Source organism: Eleginops maclovinus, chromosome 12, assembly GCF_036324505.1.
Source record: "Eleginops maclovinus isolate JMC-PN-2008 ecotype Puerto Natales chromosome 12, JC_Emac_rtc_rv5, whole genome shotgun sequence".
NCBI lineage: Eukaryota > Metazoa > Chordata > Actinopteri > Perciformes > Eleginopidae > Eleginops > Eleginops maclovinus.
Window position 1 is genome coordinate 4,779,687 of NC_086360.1, and position 20,781 is coordinate 4,800,467.

At 42.3% G+C, this 20,781-nt stretch overlaps 3 protein-coding genes across 3 annotated transcripts in view; 2 read left to right on the plus strand and 1 right to left on the minus strand.

Annotated features, from left to right (window-relative positions):
* The window catches only part of ddr2l (discoidin domain receptor family, member 2, like), a 33,314-nt gene extending 24,614 nt beyond the window's left edge, over nucleotides 1-8,700 (plus strand). The window contains exons 14-19 of the mRNA XM_063897228.1: nucleotides 471-715; nucleotides 985-1,112; nucleotides 2,462-2,659; nucleotides 2,825-3,059; nucleotides 4,338-4,487; nucleotides 5,051-8,700. Of these exons, the coding sequence (XP_063753298.1) occupies nucleotides 471-715; nucleotides 985-1,112; nucleotides 2,462-2,659; nucleotides 2,825-3,059; nucleotides 4,338-4,487; nucleotides 5,051-5,185 (1,091 nt within the window). The 3' untranslated portion in view covers nucleotides 5,186-8,700. The remainder of the gene's footprint in view (nucleotides 1-470; nucleotides 716-984; nucleotides 1,113-2,461; nucleotides 2,660-2,824; nucleotides 3,060-4,337; nucleotides 4,488-5,050) is intronic.
* An 8,142-nt stretch (nucleotides 8,701-16,842) lies between these two features.
* On the plus strand, nucleotides 16,843-18,308 carry LOC134873933 (uncharacterized). Its single transcript, XM_063897852.1, has 4 exons — nucleotides 16,843-17,132; nucleotides 17,446-17,699; nucleotides 17,782-17,975; nucleotides 18,101-18,308. The coding sequence occupies exons 1-4, from the start codon at nucleotides 16,983-16,985 to the stop codon at nucleotides 18,277-18,279; spliced, it is 777 nt and encodes a 258-aa protein (XP_063753922.1). The 5' UTR covers nucleotides 16,843-16,982; the 3' UTR covers nucleotides 18,280-18,308.
* LOC134873989 (uncharacterized) lies at nucleotides 18,305-20,419 on the minus strand. Its single transcript, XM_063897926.1, has 6 exons — nucleotides 20,207-20,419; nucleotides 19,805-19,933; nucleotides 19,436-19,629; nucleotides 19,105-19,252; nucleotides 18,750-18,954; nucleotides 18,305-18,649 (listed from the first exon to the last, which is right to left on the minus strand). Exons 1-6 carry the CDS (start codon nucleotides 20,417-20,419, stop codon nucleotides 18,339-18,341), a joined length of 1,200 nt encoding a protein of 399 aa, XP_063753996.1. The 3' UTR covers nucleotides 18,305-18,338.
* Between the last annotated feature and the right edge of the window lie 362 nt (nucleotides 20,420-20,781).

The following is a 20,781-nucleotide window of genomic DNA, read 5'->3' on the forward strand; positions in this document are numbered from 1 at the left end:
CATTTTTGTATTAAAAACATCAATCTGCAAAGTAGCCAGTAACTTAAGCTGTAGAATAAATGTATTGGAGTAAAAAGTACAACATTTGCCTACAAAATGAGGTAAAAAATAAGTAGCATAATGTGGAAATTCTCAGTTGAAGTACTTCACATTTTCTAGTTATGTACATTGCTTGCGTTAATGTAGTTACATTCCAACACTTATTTCATCCATATAACACCGTTATTACACTGTTATTACAGCCATAATACACTACTTAGTACTTGTGTAACTGCTTTAATAGGGGTTAGAAAGGTGGTTATTGGAGATATAAATACATGGATATGAATGAAAGATCAAAAAGAGTTCCCCAGATTTTTTAGGTATGAAGTGATTCATAGGAAGCTGTAAAAACAAAATGATTCTTTCTGCTCCCGAGGAATCACGTAGAAAAGTCTCAAGGAAAAGCTAACCTGTTCTCCCTCCATTAGCGTGTGGAGGAGGCTACGCCGAGCCTGACGTCACCCAGTGCACTCCGCACCAGTGTTTCCATAGCAACGCACCGCACTACGCTGAGACAGACATCGTGCGGCTGCAGGGCGTCACCGGCAGCAACATGTACGCTGTCCCTGCCCTCACCGTGGACTCACTCACCAGGAAGGACATCTCTGCTGCTGAGTTTCCGCGGCAACAGCTGATCTTCAGGGAGAAGCTGGGGGAGGGGCAGTTTGGAGAGGTGAGCAGGGGCGGGCTCGGCAACAGCCAATCAGGAAACATTTTAAATCCAGAAAAGTTTGCACAATTAAAACTTGTCTGAAAGGTTTTTTAAATGCCGTGATGTGTGTTTTCAATTTTCTTTTAACACGGTGCACTGGAGTATCAGTTTCTTAGCATCCGATGGATTTCCAAAAATAACAGAAGGTCAGGATGTCATAAAACTTGTTTGCCTCTTGAAAGTAGGCTGCTTGCTACCATGGTTGTATTTATACCTAATATCTCCTGCAGGTCCACCTGTGTGAGGCAGAGGGACTCCCAGAATTCCTTGGGGAAGGGTCACCCCTCCCTGACAGAGATGGGCGTTCTGTACTGGTAGCTGTTAAACAGCTGAGGGCCGACGCCACCAGCCAGGCCAGGTACACCATGTTTGTGTGTGACAGTAATTTTACATTTAAGGATCTGTGACCTTATTTGAAAGTCTTGAATGTGTCTCTTTAAAAGCTGTTAAGTGGAATACATATCTTATGACACATATTAGGTCTCTGATCACAACGGAACATCCTCAAAGGCAGTTGTATAGAGTTTCTGTGTACGCGTCAACATTTTGACCTCAATTTGGCTCTAGAGGAGAGTAATTTCATCACAAAAATCAAGGATTCGTCCTTCTAGGACCATGAATATCCACAGACACTGTAACAGTCATCTCGAAATGAGTCGTGAAGACATGGAACACCCCTGTTGTTAGTTAGTAGTTAGCTTCTGACTTAGATTTAGATTGAATTTCACCAATAATATTGCAGCTCTTGACATTAGAGCATGTGGCTGTGTACAATACATTGTCCCTCCTATTATGCTATATTTATTTACAATATATTGTAGGGCCATATCTATACAAAACTTGTCTCTGAAGTGTTTTGCTCAAAATACCAAACAGATACCCCATTCTAGCATGCCTCATCCCCCTCTATTTCAGCCCTGCTCCTGAAGTGCTGATTCTGTGACTGTAGCTTTGGAGCTGCTGCTGACCACGCCCCTTTGGAGCGTCATGCAGCTCTCCTCTGTAAAGAGAGTTTTCTACCGGGAGATACACTTAAACGCCATATTATGTTCCACACTATTAATAGGTGACCTTTAAGTTAGGGTGGGTCAAATTGAAGAAGCCAGCAAGAATAAACTAGCTTTGTAACCACAAACCCAGCCAAATGTTGATAACTTTTTCCCAATGAAAATAGCTAGCAGCACTAGCTAAAGCCGCTAAATGTAGTGGAAAAGAGGTCCTTTCAGGGCTTCCTTCAAAGCCATACCCCAAAACTATTGTTATGAATGTAAACATATTATAATAAACATAATTCATGAAAATGGCTTTTTCTAGAACTCACAGCTGTAAAGCTAGCAGCTTGCCTACAAATAGGAGTTCCCGCAGGTAGGTCACGCAGACTGGTATAAATGTAGGTATACAGGCACGTTAACTATAATGAGTCCGTCCCAACTTTAAAAAAAAAAGGTTTGTACAGATTTATTACAGTCCTGCAGAGAGTCACAGATCAACAAATATACCAAAATCAGGGCCAAAATCATAAGAACACATAACCCACCCTTATTTAGGGTCTGTTTTATTTCTGCAACTACTGTTATTTTGTATTGGACGAATGGACAGAGTACTGCAGATACTGCTGAAACTTTCCTTATTAATTGAATGTGATTTTCTCAGTTTGGTACTCTGTGTGAGACCCAGATGACTGAAAGCAATATGTATGTCCTTCAGGAACGACTTTCTTAAGGAAATAAAGATCATGTCTCGTCTGAACGACCCCAACATCATCCGGCTGCTGTGCGTCTGTGTGTCGTCCGACCCGCTGTGCATGGTGACCGAATACATGGAGAACGGAGACCTCAACATGTTCCTGTCGCAGCGGGAGATCGAGAGCACGCTGACACACGCCAATAACATCCCTTCAGTCAGGTTAATATACCATACACACTGTTTATACTGTGTTCCATTTTAATTAATTTAGCAAGTGATGCAATCAACAGAGAGCAACACGGTTATTGAACATATGAAGACTATGATGTCCACCCTTCCTCCCTCCTCTCTAACCCTCTTCTTTCCCTTTGTCCCTCATTCCAGTCTGTCCGACCTCCTCCACATGTCAGTGCAGATCTCATCAGGGATGACCTATCTGGCGTCCCTAAACTTCGTGCATCGCGACTTGGCCACCAGAAACTGCCTGCTGGACCGCCGCCTCACCATCAAGATCTCCGACTTCGGGATGAGCCGGAACCTGTACAGCAGCGACTACTACCGCATCCAGGGTCGGGCGGTGCTGCCTATACGATGGATGGCCTGGGAGAGCATCCTGCTGGTAAGCGAGGGGCGGAGTAAACATGAGATAGGGCTAAAAAAAGAAAGAAAAGAAGACCATTTATACCCAGTGCTTGACGTTATTCCCTTACACCTCCATCCGCTCCTAACGGCTTTGTTGTTTTTTGTTATAAATGCAAGTGAGGTTTTATGAGAATTTCTGTAGTATGAAAAGTATGTTTATTAATGGATGCATCTACACCGATCAGCCATAACATTATGACCACCTGCCTAATATTGTGTAGGTCCACCTTTTGCGGCCAAAACAGCCCTGACCCGTCGAGGCCTGGACTCCACTATACCTCTGAAGGTGTGCTGTGGTGTCTGGATGTAAGCAGCAGATTCTCTAAGACTTGTAAGTTGCGAGGTGGGGCCTCCATTGATCAGACTTGTTTATCCAGCACATCCCACAGATGCTCGACTAGATTGAGATCTGGGGAATTTGGAGGCCAAGTCAACACCTGGAACTCATCGTGTTCCTCAAACCATTCCTGAAGCATCTCTGCAGTGTGGCAGGGGGCATTATACTGCTTAGAGAGGCCACTGCCATAAGGAAATACCGTCTCCATGAAGGGGGGAGCATGGGCACCCTGACCGGTCTGCGGCTACACAGGCCCATATGCAACAAACGGATGCTCTGTGTGTTCTGAAACCTTTCTAACAGAAACAGAATTAACTGTTTCAGCAATTTGAGTACCAGCAGCTTTTGTTGGATCGGACCACATGGGCCAGACTTCCCTACCCACTCGCATCTATGAGCTTTGGCCGCCCATGACCCTGTCGCCGGTTCGCTGGTTCTCCTTCCTTGGACCACTTTTGGTAGGTACAGACCACTGCAGCCCGGGAACACCCCACAAGAGCTGCAGTTTTGGAGATGCGCTGATCCAGTCGCCTAGCCATCACAATGTGGCCCTTGTCAAAGTCGCTCACGTCCTTATGCTTGCCCATTTTTCCTGCTTCCAACACATCAACTTTTAGGACAAAGGAAAGTGTTCACTTGATGCCTAACGTATCCCACCCACTGACATTGGCCATTGTAACGAGATAATCAATGTTCTTCACTTCACCTGTCAGTAGTCATAATGATATGGCTGATCGGTGTATAGTCCATCGGTACCCTACCACCAAATTTTGTTTTGTAATTGCTGCAACAACATTAGGGTTGACAAAACCCTTGTGCATTCCAAATCTTCTTCATAAGCTCCATCCTCAAACGTAATGCTTGAACTTCTGCATCATTGTCAGTATTTTTCAATGTCACCCCCTGCCTCCTCTCCAGGGTAAGTTCACCACGGCCAGCGACGTGTGGGCGTTTGGCGTCACCCTTTGGGAGATCTTCACTCTGTGTAAGGAGCAGCCCTACAGCCTGCTGTCCGATGAACAGGTTATAGAGAACACTGGCGAGTTCTTCAGGAACCAGGGTAGACAGGTGAGACCAATCTAACGCACTCCCAAAGGACAGTTCAATTGAGATGTGTCATTCATTCCAGGTCATGCAGTAGTCTTGCAACCAGATCCCCGATTTAGCCCACAGTTAGACCAGACTTTGCTAAATTTGTTCAACAGTTTACATGTAGCAGACTGGAGTTCCATAAGGTACAGCTGCTCAGTTATTGTTGTACCGTTTCACTATCTATCCAACTCACCTACAGCTGTGGTTCCCAACCTTGGGATGGGTACCCCGTCACAATTTGAGGGGCCGCTAGATGAATCTCATTTGTTGATCTGGTTATGAACGCATGTTCCAAATATGCTCAAAACCTCAGGAAGGTAACTTCCCTGCAGTAGAAGTTAAGACCCTTTGCATAATTGGAAAATGGACCTTGCTCATTCTACCTTTAAACATTTATAGTTTGGTAATGGTCCATACATTTTTTGGGGGGAAAATACGACTTTAATGTGTCCTTTAAGGAATGGATAGACAATCTTGGTACAACTTAAAAAGCCATTTACTGATTCTTTACTAACGATCTCTCTGTCTTTTCTGACTAGATTTTCCTTTACGGCCCTCCGCTCTGTCCACCTTCGCTGTTTGAGCTGATGATGTGTTGTTGGAGTCGTGATATACCTGACCGACCCACCTTCGAGGGACTTTACCAAGCCCTGAAGCCCCATGTCAACCAGTGAGCGGTTTGTGCTTAGATGGACCCCTCTGCGGGTTTTTCCATCTCTGGACTCTTTATAAGACGACAGACTGACACAACAAGACAAAGGACTGGAATTATGTTACAAGGGTATGTCAGAGGGAATACGGAAACTGGCAGATCTGTGGTCAGAAGTTGGGGTTGCTTCGTGGTAACTTCAGCCATCTTTACTGAGGGACAAGGTTGAGGTAGAAGGAGAAAGGCTTGTCAACTCAGAGGAAAACAAACCTGACAGTTGTTAGTGAACAAATATTTAGAAATATTTCTATTTGATTGCGGATTTGATAGTTTCCCACCTCTCCTTAAAGCCCCCTTCGACCAAAACATCTTGTCAAACCTTTTGGCGCTTTTTTTCCCCTTTTGCGATGGTGCCAAAGTTTGTGTAAATGTTAATCTTCTTAATTTCTTTGGCTTTTAAGGATGTCAAAAACTGGACAGACTTTTCAGTCTTGTTATTTTCACCTGTCCCTGTGGTTTTTATTATTATTGTAAAGCACTGTCTGCGTCTCTCAGTTATTCATGTTCATTTAACCCACACTGGAGCTAGGGTTAGGGTCAAATTGTAGTGTAGTTTATTTTTAGATTTTTATTCTATTTTATTTTTACTTGTCGGACTTTTTTGTGGATATGAATGATGTTCACATCACAATGCCAAGAGGCTGCGTTGATACCTGTGTGGTTCAAAGACTGAAAATCAGTCAGTGGGTAACTGTGGGTTATTTGGGAAAGTAAGTAGATGGAGGGCACATTTGAAACAAATAATAAAACAAATATGCCGTCCCTTGTTGTTGCCAAAGACAAATAAAGAGTTTAAGTAATAAAATATGATATCAAATGTATTTAAAACTCATCCTTGTGAATTAACTCAAATAATATACCATTAACATCTGGCACTGGATACTTGCTTTTTAAAGTACCTTACTTTTGGGTATGTTACCAGTGGAAATCAAGCTGATAGATGGCACAGTATCTAATGCATTCATCTAATATCACATTATCTCTTTACCTGTGTCTATGTTTGTGCTGGGGCCTGTAAAATGTACACGTATGTTCGATGTGTTTATGTCTATGGTGGAGCCCAGAGATTTGCACATTTATAGATTAGCCAGCTAGCCTTAGCGCAAGATTAAAAAAATGTAAAGTCTGTTGATTTGTTCATCAATCAATCAAAGAACTGAAAGTAAAATTACTCAAATTAAGACACGAAACTGTTAAGAGCCCTTATAAGCAAGTCAACTAGTATTGAGATTTTGTTGTTGTTAGCTGACCCAAAAAGCTAGCAAGTTGTAATTTGGTGTAGTTTAACAAGTCTTTGTTTTATGGAAAATCCACACTAAAAGTATTTTTGTTGTCAATAAGTTGTCTCACTGATTTTACATTTAACTACCGCTACATCTGCACCACATTTGGCAAGGGCGCTAGTCGAAACGCTGATCCACTCAACTGTCTGCTACTTACCTTATCAAGTATTACAAAAAAGTGGCCTGCTAATACATTTAAAAAATGTTAGTTCATCAAATTCTACTTCTGAAAAATATATTATTTGGCAAGAAATAGGATATGCATATGGTCGATAGCTGTTGCCTAGTTTGACTTCTTGTTTTGCTAGCCAGCCTGGTGATGCTAGACAGAGTAATTTGCATTGAGTTGAGATTCTTTACTGCAAGAACAGACCCTGTCCAACTAGCGCAACATTCCCAGCATGAACTGCGCCACTGCTTGTCCTGCTTTCCATAGGACAATAATTGAAGTGCAGATATGGTGTATAGCGATACTTGCTAAAAAGATTCCTACTTCTTTGGTTATCTGATTACAGTAGACAAGGTTCAGTTATGTTTAATGATTTATGCAAGCTAACTATCTTCTTTGCTTGCTGTCTAACTATCTATTAAGCAAAGTACTTAGCAAGGAAGCTAGGGTTGTTCCAATAACTGTAGCGTTGATAGCACTTTCACCGAATGTGTCCGGTATTTACCTAGTTTGACAGTTACAGAACTGATTTCAAAGACATTACACTAGCTAAGCCAGATCACATGAACGTGAAGTTTCGGTGAGTAGAGACAACACACAACATAGAACTACTGTGTTAAAAAGATACCTCTGAACTGAGGGCCAATGAGACACTTTTAGCTAGGTTGTGGGCAGACACAAGCCTTGCTCTTGCTACATTAGCCAGCCAATCACTACAGCCGATCCTAATACCCTTTGAAAGATTCATTTAAGAACACGTGGATTCCTTTTCCTGCCACAAGAGGGCACAAATAAATGCCTTTCTTTCAATCCATCAAGATGTTTTTATCAACAGAATTTTGTTTAAAGAACTACTGCATGCTAGATGCTAAAAAGGGATACAGTGGTGTAGACTTCACAGTTGCTACTTCAAGTATTTTACTACTTGAAGTAGTAAAATATGGAAATGTGGATTTTGAGAAAGCTAGCCAATGGTGATTAAGAGTTTTCCATACATGTACTACATCATTTAATAGTAATAACATCAGGGACATTGAGCTTCAACCAAATAAAAGTGAAGGTGATTTGCAACTGGATTAACTGGTGTGTGTGATCGATGTTAAAGGCTTTGCTTGTCTTAGTGTCAACATTATGTAAGGCGGATACGAGTCCATTTTTTACAATAAAAAAAATAATTGTCTCAGTATTTTCATGCTATAGTCACTCACTTACTTTAGTGTGTATTATGTGTTCAGTATTTTTAAATCCTCCCTTAGAGCAGATTGTTAAGAGCATAAAATAGCAATCAACATCATCTCCGCAGGAAAGGAAGAGGAAGACCAAATATGTTAAGTTTGAGTTTCGTTTAGTGTTTTTGTTGTTCAGTATTTTTTTATTTTTTTTCTAATTATCTGTACTGTAACACTTTTGTGTGTGATTAAGAGAACATTATTTGGAGGTTGAATGTTTTTGACATGCCTTTGAGTACTGGGTAAAAGTTGGGATTAAAGTGGTTGACCAGATTTGCCTTGTAGTGCCAAATGATGTGATGTCAAAAGGGCAAAGAGATTTTGTTTTAAGCAATAGGACAGTAATTAAGGAAACCACTAAAGTCAATACACCTAGAGTCCATTGTTACACTAAGCCTGTGTATTTTGTTTTGGTTCCATTAGAAAGAGGGAGTCTTTAAGTGTGATAGTGTACAGTATAAGTGATCTACAATATCTCAGTGTGTGAATGCAGATAAGGTGAGATAATTGTTATTGATAACTGATTATCTATCAGAATTTATATTAGCTGATTCTCTGTTTATTTCAACTCTGAGAAGGTCTGGGGTTTTTTTCTTTTTTTCTAACAGAGATTTGAACATTTGTAACGGAGATGTCCTGCTTCAGACATGTATTGTACATAGGCTAGTAGCTGTGTATATTAATATATTGGGAGGTGGTTAACTTTGTGTTGTCCTGAGTCATTTTCACTCTGTACCCTCTCTTTTTTTCAGTTTGTTTTTCTCATAATAAACAGTAACATTTGTCAAACAGAAAAGAAGAGACTGTGAATGAATGTACATTTGAAATTCGCAAAATCTGAATCAGAAGTACTTTATTTTTCCCAAACTTGGAAATGTTATGTTTGCGTAAACATAAGTCATAAGTCTTCAGATATACCAAACATGTGTAAAGGCTGTAAAGGGTTAAAGACCAACGGTGTTCCAAGTCTGAGACTGTGGGCCTACACTCAGACAAAGCTTAAGAAAAAGATCTCAACTTAGTTTACTTGCTTGATTTTCATCAATTCCTGGATGTCTATGGGATCATGATTATGCTATTTGATCCTATAGACACTCGACAATTGAGCCAAATAGCCTAGTTAGTAATTAGAGAGTGACTGTACACCAAACCTAAAAAAGGTCTGACCTAAGGCATTTATAGTTTCTTACTCTTGGAGAGTTGGGAATATCAGTAACTTTCCCCAAATTAGTTTTATCTCTGAACTATCTTCTATACAAACATACAGTACGCAATTCTACAGCAACCTGTTTAACCTAGTACATATAATTCAAGTTTATAGGTTTAAACTGGCATTGTGTGCCTCTACTACGACATGTTAATGTTAAAAAAAGTATTGTTTTTTCTCAAACTGCCTGTGCTGCGGGCTAGTCTGCTCTGATTGGTTGGCTGGTCAGCTCTGTTGATTGTTTAAGTGCTTAAGAGATGTCCCGCGCCTTAGCCCATTAAGTACAATGTGTTGGAGCGCTAACTGATAGAAGCGCAAAAGTTACATAGTAATGTCACTATGTTACCGAAGTAAACAACAAAGTCCATTCAAGGTGTTTCAGGCGGGTGGGGGGTGTTTGGGAGATAAACTCCCTCTTGAGGACAGAGGGATTTTAGCCTTTGCACACCATTTACATGCACAAAGACCTGTATAACACACTACAGGAAAGTGAAAACTCCAAAAATCTTATAAGGCTCTATTCAACAAACGTAGTAACTAATGTTATATTTTATTTCAATCTCTTAAAACTTTTTTGTAGCCCTCGTTTGTAGCCCCACCTCCCACTTCATTATAACAATTCCAATTTGATGCAACCATAAACATATGTCGCAAAACATATCTTATTCTAAATTATGTCCTGCAAGCATAATTAGCTTTAATGTTTGATTGTAACCACTCTACGTCATGACGGTCCATAAAAGAGGGCATAGAAAGGTATGGTTTTCCCACACTCTATCACACATTAAGCCACATTAAAGACCTTACTGAAGAGGTAGAGTATTCTTTTGTGGAATATTATTCATGCTAGCAGTTTTGACCACCTGGCAATGCAAGTAAAAGAGAATGTGGTTGGGCTTGAGAAGTAAAGGTTTGTTGTAGCACTTTATCAATTTCCCTTTGTGCTTTTTTTGGTTCTAATGCTGTTGTAATTTACAGTGAGTGAGAGTAATGCAAGAAAAATCCGTGTATCATTCGTTCATTTGTTTTTCCGATTTAGTTGAGGATTGAAAAAATGAAAATAGCATTTGATTTCTCGTTTTTCCCATTTCAAAACCAAAACCAGAAATCGGATTACGGTTCGTTTTCTCGTTTTTTCGATTATGCACCCCCAAACGGAAAATGGAAAATGAAACAATCGGATAACAAATCCTGGCCGCTTGCGCAGGGCTGGCAGGGCTCGTTTGGTTGTCAGGGAAACCAAACATTCGCGAGCCACAGGGTAAAAGATCATCGGTGCCTACTGTATGAAGCAGCTTGTAACATGGGGGTTTTGAGCATTTGATCTAAATAAATACGTCATATGTTTAATCCTTACCTTAGCAATCTCCATCGTAGCCTATTCGCGTAGGTCTGTCATTGTTATGTGCATTGTTGTTGTTGGCTGATATCAGGCTAGCTTACTATGAAAAACCCATGAAAGTCCATATAGGCATACAAGAGTAGACCTAGGAAATCACCTTATCACCACTGTTGGGCAAGTTACTCAAAAACTGTAAAGCAGCCTACTGATCAGGCCTACCCAATAGGCATAGGCCTACTGTCTTTTCAACCCTTACACTACCATAGGCCTATTACTATTTAAAATGTAGGCCTAAGGCATTACTTTTGCATTACTTAAGTAACTTTAACAGACTAAAAAAATTGCAGGTTCAGGAATAGCTTTCTGACCCACCACACTGAACACCATTAAAATCCAGGTTACAGTAAAACGTATTGTAACTTAAGTTACTAGCATTGTAACTAGTATATATTACAGTTCCCCCCTCTGCAATGCCTTACATTAGTTACAGGAAATAAATAAATAATGCATTACAGTAATTAAATACTTTTGTAATGCTTTATTCCCAACACTGCTTATCACGTGGGTGATATCAACAAAATACAACAATACGATAAGATAGATAAATAAACTTTATTGTCCGTTAAGAAAGCTTTCTGCTGAGGAGTTCTTGTAGTTGGTGGTAGTAGATTGAATCTCCTGTCTGGTGGGAGTTGATGAAGGGGATGAGAGGGTCCTCTATCATAAATCTTAATTCTTATGGTAGTCAGCGTAGAGAAGCTTAAGCAGGAGTGATGTCATAGACTGCAGAGAAAAATGTTGAGGTATAAAGATGAAGTCTTGGAGAACTGTGGCCTATCCAATGGAACTTGAAGGACACTGTCCGGTGGGATAACAAAGTAAGACTCTTCGGAAACAGACGCAAGAGAAGCAGATCCCAAATCAGGAACATCACATTGCTGTGGAAGAAGACAGAAAAAAACCAGGTATGAGTATATACATTACATATGTATTACATTGCAATATGGAGCATTGACATCACTTTATAACAGGAATTACAATGTCCCAAAGGCACTTTGTGATACCCATAACCTTATTGTCACTAAAATGGTAATGACACAGTCTTAATCGCTTACTTGAGACTCTGCATTCTCATAGCAATGTTGTGATGATGCAGTAACACAGTTAGGCCTACAACCAGGTAGTTTGACGGACCGAATAGTTAACGCGTACCCCCAAAAACCTTTAAGTGGAACCAGAACGTTTCGGCAAGCTCGTGCACTGAAAGGCCGCCGCCCTAGAGACGACGTTAACTTTGTTGGGTTAGTAGGTGCCAGAGTCGAGAGAGAGCGCGTCGCGATACTACTACTTCTTCTGAGGTGAGTGAACTCTCAACAAAAAATGCCTTACGCGAACAGTTAGAGGTGGCCAAAGTAATAATAGAATAAGTAAATGTATAATGTAAGCAAAACACTAGCACAGGACATAGTTAGTGCTACACTAATTATTCCATTGTGCGCTTAATGATGTGGCTAGACATTGTTCTTGGGGGAACTGAAAACCTAAAAAGAACACCCCAGTCAGACTGTGGACCGATTTTCCTCTCGTGTTGTCTCTTTATATATATATATATATATATAGAGAGAGAGAGAGAGAGAGAGAGAGAGAGAGAGAGAGATAAAAACCCAACTTAGCAGCGATAAGACGAAATATTAACTTTTTGAAAAAGATACAGGCCGTCTGTTACGTTTATTTGACATGCTGAAACTGCCGCTGTTAGCTGAATATGAAGTTAGCTGTTGTATAACTAGCTAACGTGCCTAGAACGTCTAGTTTCATTCAGCTTTCCGCGGGAGTCACTGGGTTCCAATCACCACTTGTTCCACGCTGCTTGTTAGACTTATAACATCCTTACAAAACAACAGAAACTAATGACATTAGAATAAATGTGCTTGTGCTTCATGATCAGGGCTGGACTGGCTATCTGGCGTACCGGGCAAATCCCGCCAGGCCCTCCAACGTTTTGGGCCTTCCCAGGGTCGGAAACAAAACATACATTATATATATTATATTTTTTATTGATTGCGACGGTAAAAACATGACACATCGTGGCCCATTGGATGCTTCTCTTGAGGCACATTTGGCTAGTCCAATGAAATTCCTTGGTTCTCGAAGGCCCGCCCCTCCCTAGAGGCCCTCACTTGACCCAAGTCATCACCTCAAATTTTGTAAGCGAATGGTGGAGGATAGAGAGGTCGCGAGATGGAGAAACAAAAGAGTGGCCATGAGAAGCGAATGGAAAGAGAAAGCAAAAACTTAAAGACGACGCAGCAAAATGTGCAAAAATCACCGACTTATTCAAAAGCACAAGCTCAACCTCGGGTTCGGGCGGTGGGGCCGCCGGTACAACGACAACGAGCGCACAGGTGGTGGAGAATGTAGAGGAGGAGGAGGCGGAGGAGATGGTGGTTCGAGCCGGGGAACCAGAGGAGGAGGAGACGGAGAGACGAGAGTCACGAGACGTGACCCAGCAGGGAGAGATTGAGGTTAGAATTCAGCTCAACACACCCGCTAGCTAGCCAATGCAGTGTAGCTATTCACCGCTTCGGCGTTTCGTTTCCCATTTATTGCCTGAAACCGAGACCAAGTTGTCATCCTGACTTTATCAAATCAGTCACAAACATGTACCCATTTGATATATTTTCATGCACTTCTCTTGTAATGTTGCGCCAGCATATATAAATCTTCCATTTGTCGAGCTGTTACAAGGTCATGTGATGTGTTTGAAGTTATGCTAGTGCCGTCCCGTCTAGAAATACCCTAGCTAGCTAGGCAGATTAGCTATTCACTGCTTCGGCATTTTTCCCATTTATTGCCTGAAACTAAGACTAAATGTGTCGCCCCCACTCTCTCAAATCAGTCACAAATATGTACCGATTTATTTTCGTACACCTTTCTTGTATTGTTTTGACAGCTTATGGAAATCTTCCATTTGTCTTGAGCTGTCAGCTGTCACAAGGACGACATGTGCGTCTTGTAATTGCTAGTGCGTGTTAGTTATGGCATCCCCCCTTTCACTTTCTCAAATCCAACAAATATCTTATTTCTACTCTACTGCTTGTCGTGTCTTGTGCAACTGTGATTTTATACAAAATGTATTTTTGTAATATTTTCCTTCTGTAATGGCATGCCACGTCATTATCAAGACATCTCGTATTATCTTAAGTGTTCTGCCTATTTGCACGGTAGATGGATAGGTAAGAAGCTGACTAGCCGTGCTACTGTTTAGGAATAGCTGATAGCTACGCGCTCACTCCAATTTGCATGACATGTAAAAACATGGTATATTAGCTTTGTTGTTGGCAATGTGTATCTGATATTTTAATCGTGTCTTCATGAGTTGCATTTTCCTGTGGTGGTCATGGATAGGCTATCCTACCATTCACCACGTTGTGTGGAAAGCATTAAAGCAATGGATGTTTCAATTTCTTCATGGTTGAGACAACGCAGTTGGATGTTTCAAGGCGTATTGTACACGGAACTTTAACAAGTTATGTTGGAAGCCTAAGCAATAAGAAGCGGTCCATTCAGTAAGCTATATATAAAAATGGCGCTTGGCCCTTGGGTGATCAAAAGTGCCCGGGCCCTTTTCAGATGCCAGTCCAGCCCTGTTCATGATTAACAACAACTGGTGCTCAGATGTGGAGATCATTTCTTCGGACTGTTCTCCCAGCCTAGAGCACATCATGATCGGATGCCGGCCTTTTTATCTGCCGAGGGAGTTCACATCTGTTGTTCTAACAGCAGTGTATGTTCCGCCGCACGCTGACAACAACACAGCGCTGGAGGAGCTGTATGGGATTATCGACAGGACAGAGACTTCTCGGCCAGAGGCCGCATTTATTGTGGCCGGGGATTTTAACAGAGCCAACATGAAGAAAGTCCTGCCGAAATACTATCAGCACGTCAGCTGCCCCACGCGCGGTGGAAATACACTGGACCATGTTTACACTCCTTTCCGGCATGGATATAAAGCCCTCCCCTGCCCCCCCTTCGGCAAGTCAGACCACATATCTCTTCTTCTGCTCCCCGTTTACCGGCAGAGACTGAAGAGGGACCGACCTGTGACAAGGACAGTGCAGCGTTGGTCCGAGCAGTCTGACTCTGCTCTCCGCCACTGCTTTGGCATCACGGAGTGGTGTGTGTTTGAGGAGGACGATATAAACACACACACTGACGCGGTCATTTGCTACATCGGCAAATGCATCGATGACGTCGTGCCGCGGATTACTGTACGGACATTCCCAAATGAGAAGCCCTGGATAAACGGCGAGGTCCGAGCTAAACTTAAAGCACGGGCCATCGCACACAGCGGCGGTGATTTGGATGAGTACAGGAATTCCAGGTATGCACTCCGGAGAGCTATTAGCAGTGCGAAAAGACAATACAGGGACAAGGTGGAGTCGAACTACAAGGGCTCCAATGCCAGAAATATGTGGTCTGGACTAAAAACAATAACAGACTACAAAAGGACAACGAGTGGTGCTGAGGAAGTGTCTGCATCTCTCCCAGATGAACTGAACACATTTTATGCACGCTTTGAGAAGCCCCCGGCTGTGGAGGCACAAAAGGCCCAGGATCCCTGCTCACTGGTTTTAACCAGTGCAGATGTGTGTAGATCTCTGAAAAGGATCAACGCACACAGGGCTCCTGGACCTGATGGCATCCCTGGCCGTGCTCTCAAGGTGTGTGCAGTTCAGCTGGCAGATGTGTTCACAGACATTTTCAATAGGTCACTGCTCCAGTCTGTAGTCCCCACATGTTTTAAAGAGTCCATCATTGTCCCTGTCCCCAAAAAGACAAAACCCATCTGCCTCAATGACTACCGCCCAGTTGCACTCACCTCCATCATCATGAAGTGCTTTGAGCGGTTAGTCAAAACTTTTATCACCTCCTCCCTCCCTGACTCACTGGACCCCCTGCAGTTTGCCTACAGAGCAAACAGGTCCACGGATGATGCCATCTCCCTCACCCTCCACACTGCCCTCTCCCACCTGGACCAGAGGAACACTTATGTGAGAATGCTGTTCATTGACTACAGTTCAGCATTCAACACCATTGTGCCCTCCAAGCTCATCATTAAGCTCAGGGACCTTGGGCTCAACAGCGCCCTCTGTGACTGGATCATGAGCTTCCTGAAGGGCAGATCCCAGGCAGTGCGGATGGGGAACATCACATCCTCCACCTTGACCCTCAACACCGGAGCCCCTCAGGGTTGTGTGCTCAGCCCTCTCCTCTACTCCCTGTTCACGCACGACTGCGTGGCCACACACAGCTCCAACACCATCATCAAGTTTGCTGACGACACGACCGTCATCGGCCTGATCACAGACGGCGACGAGACGGCGTACAGAGAGGAGGTCAGAGCCCTGACATCTTGGTGCCAGGACAACAACCTCCATCTCAACGTCAGCAAAACAAAGGAGCTGATTGTGGACTACAGGAAGAGGCAGAGAGAGGCACACACACCCATCACCATCGACGGGACTCCTGTGGAGAGAGTCAGCAGCTTCAGGTTCCTCGGGGTAAACATCAGTGAGGACCTGACATGGACACATCACACCAGGGTCATATCCAAGACGGCTCGACAGCGGCTCTTCTTCCTCCGCAGGCTGCGGAAGTTCAACATGGACTCCAGGATACTCTGCAACTTCTACAGGTGCACCATCGAGAGTATCCTGACTGGCTGCATCACCGCCTGGTATGGCAGTTGCACCGCCCTCAACCGTAAGACTCTACAGAGGGTGGTGAAAACTGCTCAGCACATCACCAGGACGGAGCTGCCATCCATGGAGGACCTCTACACCCAGCGGTGTAGGAAGAAGGCCGGTAGGATATTAAAGGACCCCCATCACCCCAGCAACTATCTGTTCTGTCTGCTGCCGTCTGGCAGACGGTACCGCAGCATCCGGACCAAGACTACCAGACTCAGAGACAGTTTTATACCACAGGCTATAAGACTACTGAACTCCTGAGCTCTGTGAATGTCTACTCACATCTGTTTATAGTACACACATACATATATATATATATATATATTATACACATCTGCCATACATATCTGTTTATAGTACACATATCTATATATTGTACATATCTGCCATATACATCTGTTATACATAATATATGCATCTGTCCATACCTCCTCATTCCACAGAGTAAAGTATTTAAATACTCTCAATGTATTCCACATATGTATATATTTCACATCCTCAAATCTTTATTGTTGATACTGTAAATATTCTTCTCTCTTTTTGCTTTTTTATTTATCTTATTTGCACCATGTATGTTGAGTTGTTGGAGGAGCACGCGACATAAGATTTTCATTGCCAACATATACGCTGTATCTGCTGTGCATATGACAAATAAAAACCTTGAAACCTAAATACATAAGAAGATCTCACCACTGCATTGTTCTTGTCCACTCTTCCTTCAAGCTGTACAAAACAGAGCGTTATGATGTTAACTGCTTCAATGCAAAGTATAGCCTAGCATGATAAACCTTCAGCGCTTTACAACCATATTTGATGCAACGTTTACTATTATAATGCAGATGGATACCTACGTACTTTTTTTGAGAGAAAAGAGGGTCACAGTGAGACCAGAGGACCTCAAGACCGAAAAAATAGCTGTCATCTTTCAAGTAAGTAGCCTATATCACACAATCCTGTCTAATTTCACTATTTAATTTTTATTTCACTATTTTATTCATGCATGGGGTAAGATTAGCCACCTGAAAAACATATTTAAAAAGAGAATATTATTTTAACCATGAAAGTTTATCAATTAGTTTTTGCATTAATAGTAACATGACACTTTGAAATTTGGTATGATGTGAAGATTTGAAACAAATTACGCCTTTATCACTCATATTACGCCTTTATGTAAAAAGTGGCTCAACTTACCCCGGTCTCCCCTATATGTAACAAATCATAATCTCATCTCTTATCACACAGGTGCAGAAGGACACTATTTATTTAACAGATGACCACAACATCGCCATCTTCCCAGAGGAGAACGGGCACTTCATCTCTGTGGATCTGGTGGACCGGGGCCACTACGAGGTGCATGGGGATGCCTCGGCATCAGCAGCAGCAGCACCACCACCACCACCTGCAACAGCAACAGCAGCAGCAGCGGACCAACGTCCACGTTTTGCTTTTCAGCGGCCTGTTGCCAGTGCTGTCGCGAGAACAAAGGCATTTCAAAGGTAGGCTATAACAGTAATGTATGATTGAATGATTTGGGTTAGGGTTACGATTACAATTACGATTACGGTTACGATTTTTCAGTCGTAGAGAAGACACTGGTCTTCAAGACGTGGTGGCCGAGATAGAGGAGGTGATCGAGGCAGCCCAGGGCCTGAAGGAGGTCACCAAGAGCATCAAGGAGGTAACAGAAGGGACTGGCAAAGCAACTCTACTGTGCCTACAAGAGGGAGAAGTGAATGCCCTGAAGACTGTCTTTGGCTGCCTTGTGTGCACAGGTTAGTACAGTTTTACTTGTAGTTGATTATCAAGTTGATTTCCAAGTCAAGAAGGTAAACTAAACACGTAGGCCTAAGGAAAAACAATTAAGGTCTACCAAAATGTTATGTTTTTTAATCTACAGGTCCTGTGGAAAAACCCATTTTTTCATCTTGCTGCAGAAGCATCATCGGATGCAGGTCGTGCATTCAACAGTGGGAACACAGCCACGACTACTGCCCGAAGTGTCGGTGTCAAGACAGGGAGACAAATGAAGTGGCTGGGTTGGACGAGGCCCTGGCAGTGCTGAGGAAGCTTTTTTAAAATGAATAAATAATTCAAAACGATGTTGATTTTAACACGATTCATATGTATTTATTTATTTACAATGTTGCATGCATGTCAGAGACATTAATTAGATGGAGCAGTGCCTCCTGAAACATGGTGTAGTCCTGGTTAACGACCGTATCGAAGAGATGAGACATGTCCGGGTACCTCTCCCCAAACGCTTGCTCTGCTAGACCTCTCTGTTCATCGGATGAAAACGGGTCAGAGCCAAAGGCTGAAACCCAAGTCAGAGATGATCCCATCTCCTCCTCGTACATATGTGCTGCCTCAGCAGCATTGGGCAGCAGCTCTACAGGACAGCTGGCTGGACACCTAGCAGCCGCAAGTTGGTTTGGTATCCCTCTGCCTAAAATGAGTAAAAAAAAGTTTTACATTTTATACAATTTTTTCCCTTTTTTTTGGTCAGTGAAAAACTGCTATTACACTTGTAAGCTATTACACTTTACCTGGTATCCTATGTGCATTCCAGGACTGCACAACTCGAGCAAGTCCTATTGCACTGACTTGACAGGCCAAGTTTGACACACAGAATTTAGTTGTGTTGTCCTGCATGTCCACTAGTTTCTGGTCCTGTAGGTGGATGAGGGCCTGTTTGATGGGATAGTTGACCCGGTTGTTGACCTCTGGCCAAATTCTTTCCACTCGAAGATTCTGTTTAAATCACACACACAAAAAAACGTTTTGTATATGACATTTCAGACATTTTTTAACCACCCAAAAGTAATAAAAGGCTGAAGACAGATCCTAGTAGTAGTAGGCTAGTAGTAGTAGTAGTAGCCTAGTACTACTAGAAAAAAATACCTTTGAAGAGGTTGTCTGCAGGTAAGGGAGTCTATTGGTGTTGTGTCGATGTTCAGCCAACTTCTCCTGCATGTATAACGTCAAATAAAACTCCTTGCCGTGATCAACTCTAATCTGGTCCCACATTCCGTTGTTGACAACTGCTTTCCTGTATTTAAAAAAGGAAGGAAAGAAAGAAAGAAATGAAAAAGAGCAGTGTAAATTGGCATTAATTAATTAATGACATTAATGAATGGATTAATGAATCATTTGTAGGCTATTACTTGTGTAGTACATTTGCTTTTGAGCACACATGTAACACTGATGTAGACATAGAGGATTTCCAACTTGCCTGTAAACTTCCTCATAGATGATCAGATTGTTCTTCACGGGCATCGTGAATTGAGCCATAATTTTACTGCTGTACCCATCTACAGCCAACACATGGGTCACTCCGAACATACCCAACTTTTCGTTTTGGTCCATGTGTAATTTATGGCCCGTGTAGTCTGCGTGATAAGGGACTGGGTTCAGGTTTCTTGCTCCCTAAAAGAAGTACAATCCAATCAATGAAAAATAGGCCTACAATAACATCAACAGAAACATTCACGTTATTTGCAAATATGATTACTATGTAGGCCTAGTAAACACACAACATTAAGTTAACATTCATGATGTCAGCAATTTTAGAGCTTATTTTTTGCGCACTCTTTAGGCCTACCTCACGACGTAGCTCATTGTAGGGCTGATGGACGTTTCGTAGGATCCTTCCCACTCGCGGTTCACCCACTTTCACCCCCACAGATGACAGGTACCCTGTCATACATTTCCGTCCGTACGTTGGACCGGTCTATGGACAGTAAATAAACACACAACTAAACAAACAAACAAATACCCTAATAATAAAGTCATAAAGGATTACAAGTGTGTAGCCTAGCCTACATTCAATTATTAGGCCGAGGCTAGGCTATTTCGGCTACGGTTTAGCCCAGACGGCAAAATATGTTTGGCCCGATCTATTTCCTATCTGGGGCTCATCTGGCCCTGAATCGTTTTCGGTATTCATAAGGCTATGGCAATAATATTCAAACAAATGCCTAGTTCTAGATCTAGGCTTACTCACCTTTTGAATAGATGTCAGGACAGCTTCTTCCAGCTCTTGGTCTGTGATGTGCTCCTTCCGTCTCAGCCCAACGTCGCCACAGAATCTCCTCACCGACATCTCCGAGGACCCCTTAATTCCCATACTCTTCAATGTCTCAGACATTTCAGCATGAGTTTTCCCCGACAGAAAGAGTTGATTTATCATCTCGTAGTGAGACTCCAAATTAGCCATGTTTCCTTACAGATCAGTTGTGGCATGAGTCAGTTGTTGGCTCGCGATCGGTTTCCCTGACAACTAACACTCCCAGGATTTGTTATCCGAATGTTTCATTTTCCATTTTCCGTTTGGGGGTGCATAATCGAAAAAACGAGAAACGAAAAACGAGAAAACGAACCGTAATCCGATTTCTGGTTTTGGTTTTGAAATGGGAAAAACGAGAAATCAAATGTTTTTTTCATTTTTTCAATCCTCAACTAAATCGGAAAAACAAATGAACGAATGATACACGGATTAAGAAACACCAATACTACTAAGGGTTGTAATCCTCAAATGTACTTATGAGCAGTGTTGGGAAGGATACTTTCCAAACATAT

Excerpts from the sequence above, each read along its gene's own strand:
- LOC134873933 (XM_063897852.1), top strand. The coding sequence starts at position 16,983 with ATGATAAACCTTCAGCGCTTTACAACCATATTTGATGCAACGTTTACT. Across the intron at positions 17,133-17,445 it reads AAATAGCTGTCATCTTTCAA|GTGCAGAAGGACACTATTTA; the intron begins GTAAGTAGCCTA and ends CTTATCACACAG. Across the intron at positions 17,976-18,100 it reads TGGCTGCCTTGTGTGCACAG|GTCCTGTGGAAAAACCCATT; the intron begins GTTAGTACAGTT and ends TTTAATCTACAG.
- LOC134873989 (XM_063897926.1), bottom strand. The coding sequence starts at position 20,419 with ATGGCTAATTTGGAGTCTCACTACGAGATGATAAATCAACTCTTTCTG. Across the intron at positions 19,630-19,804 it reads ACAATGAGCTACGTCGTGAG|GGAGCAAGAAACCTGAACCC; the intron begins GTAGGCCTAAAG and ends TACTTCTTTTAG. Across the intron at positions 19,253-19,435 it reads ATCTATGAGGAAGTTTACAG|GAAAGCAGTTGTCAACAACG; the intron begins GCAAGTTGGAAA and ends TTTTAAATACAG.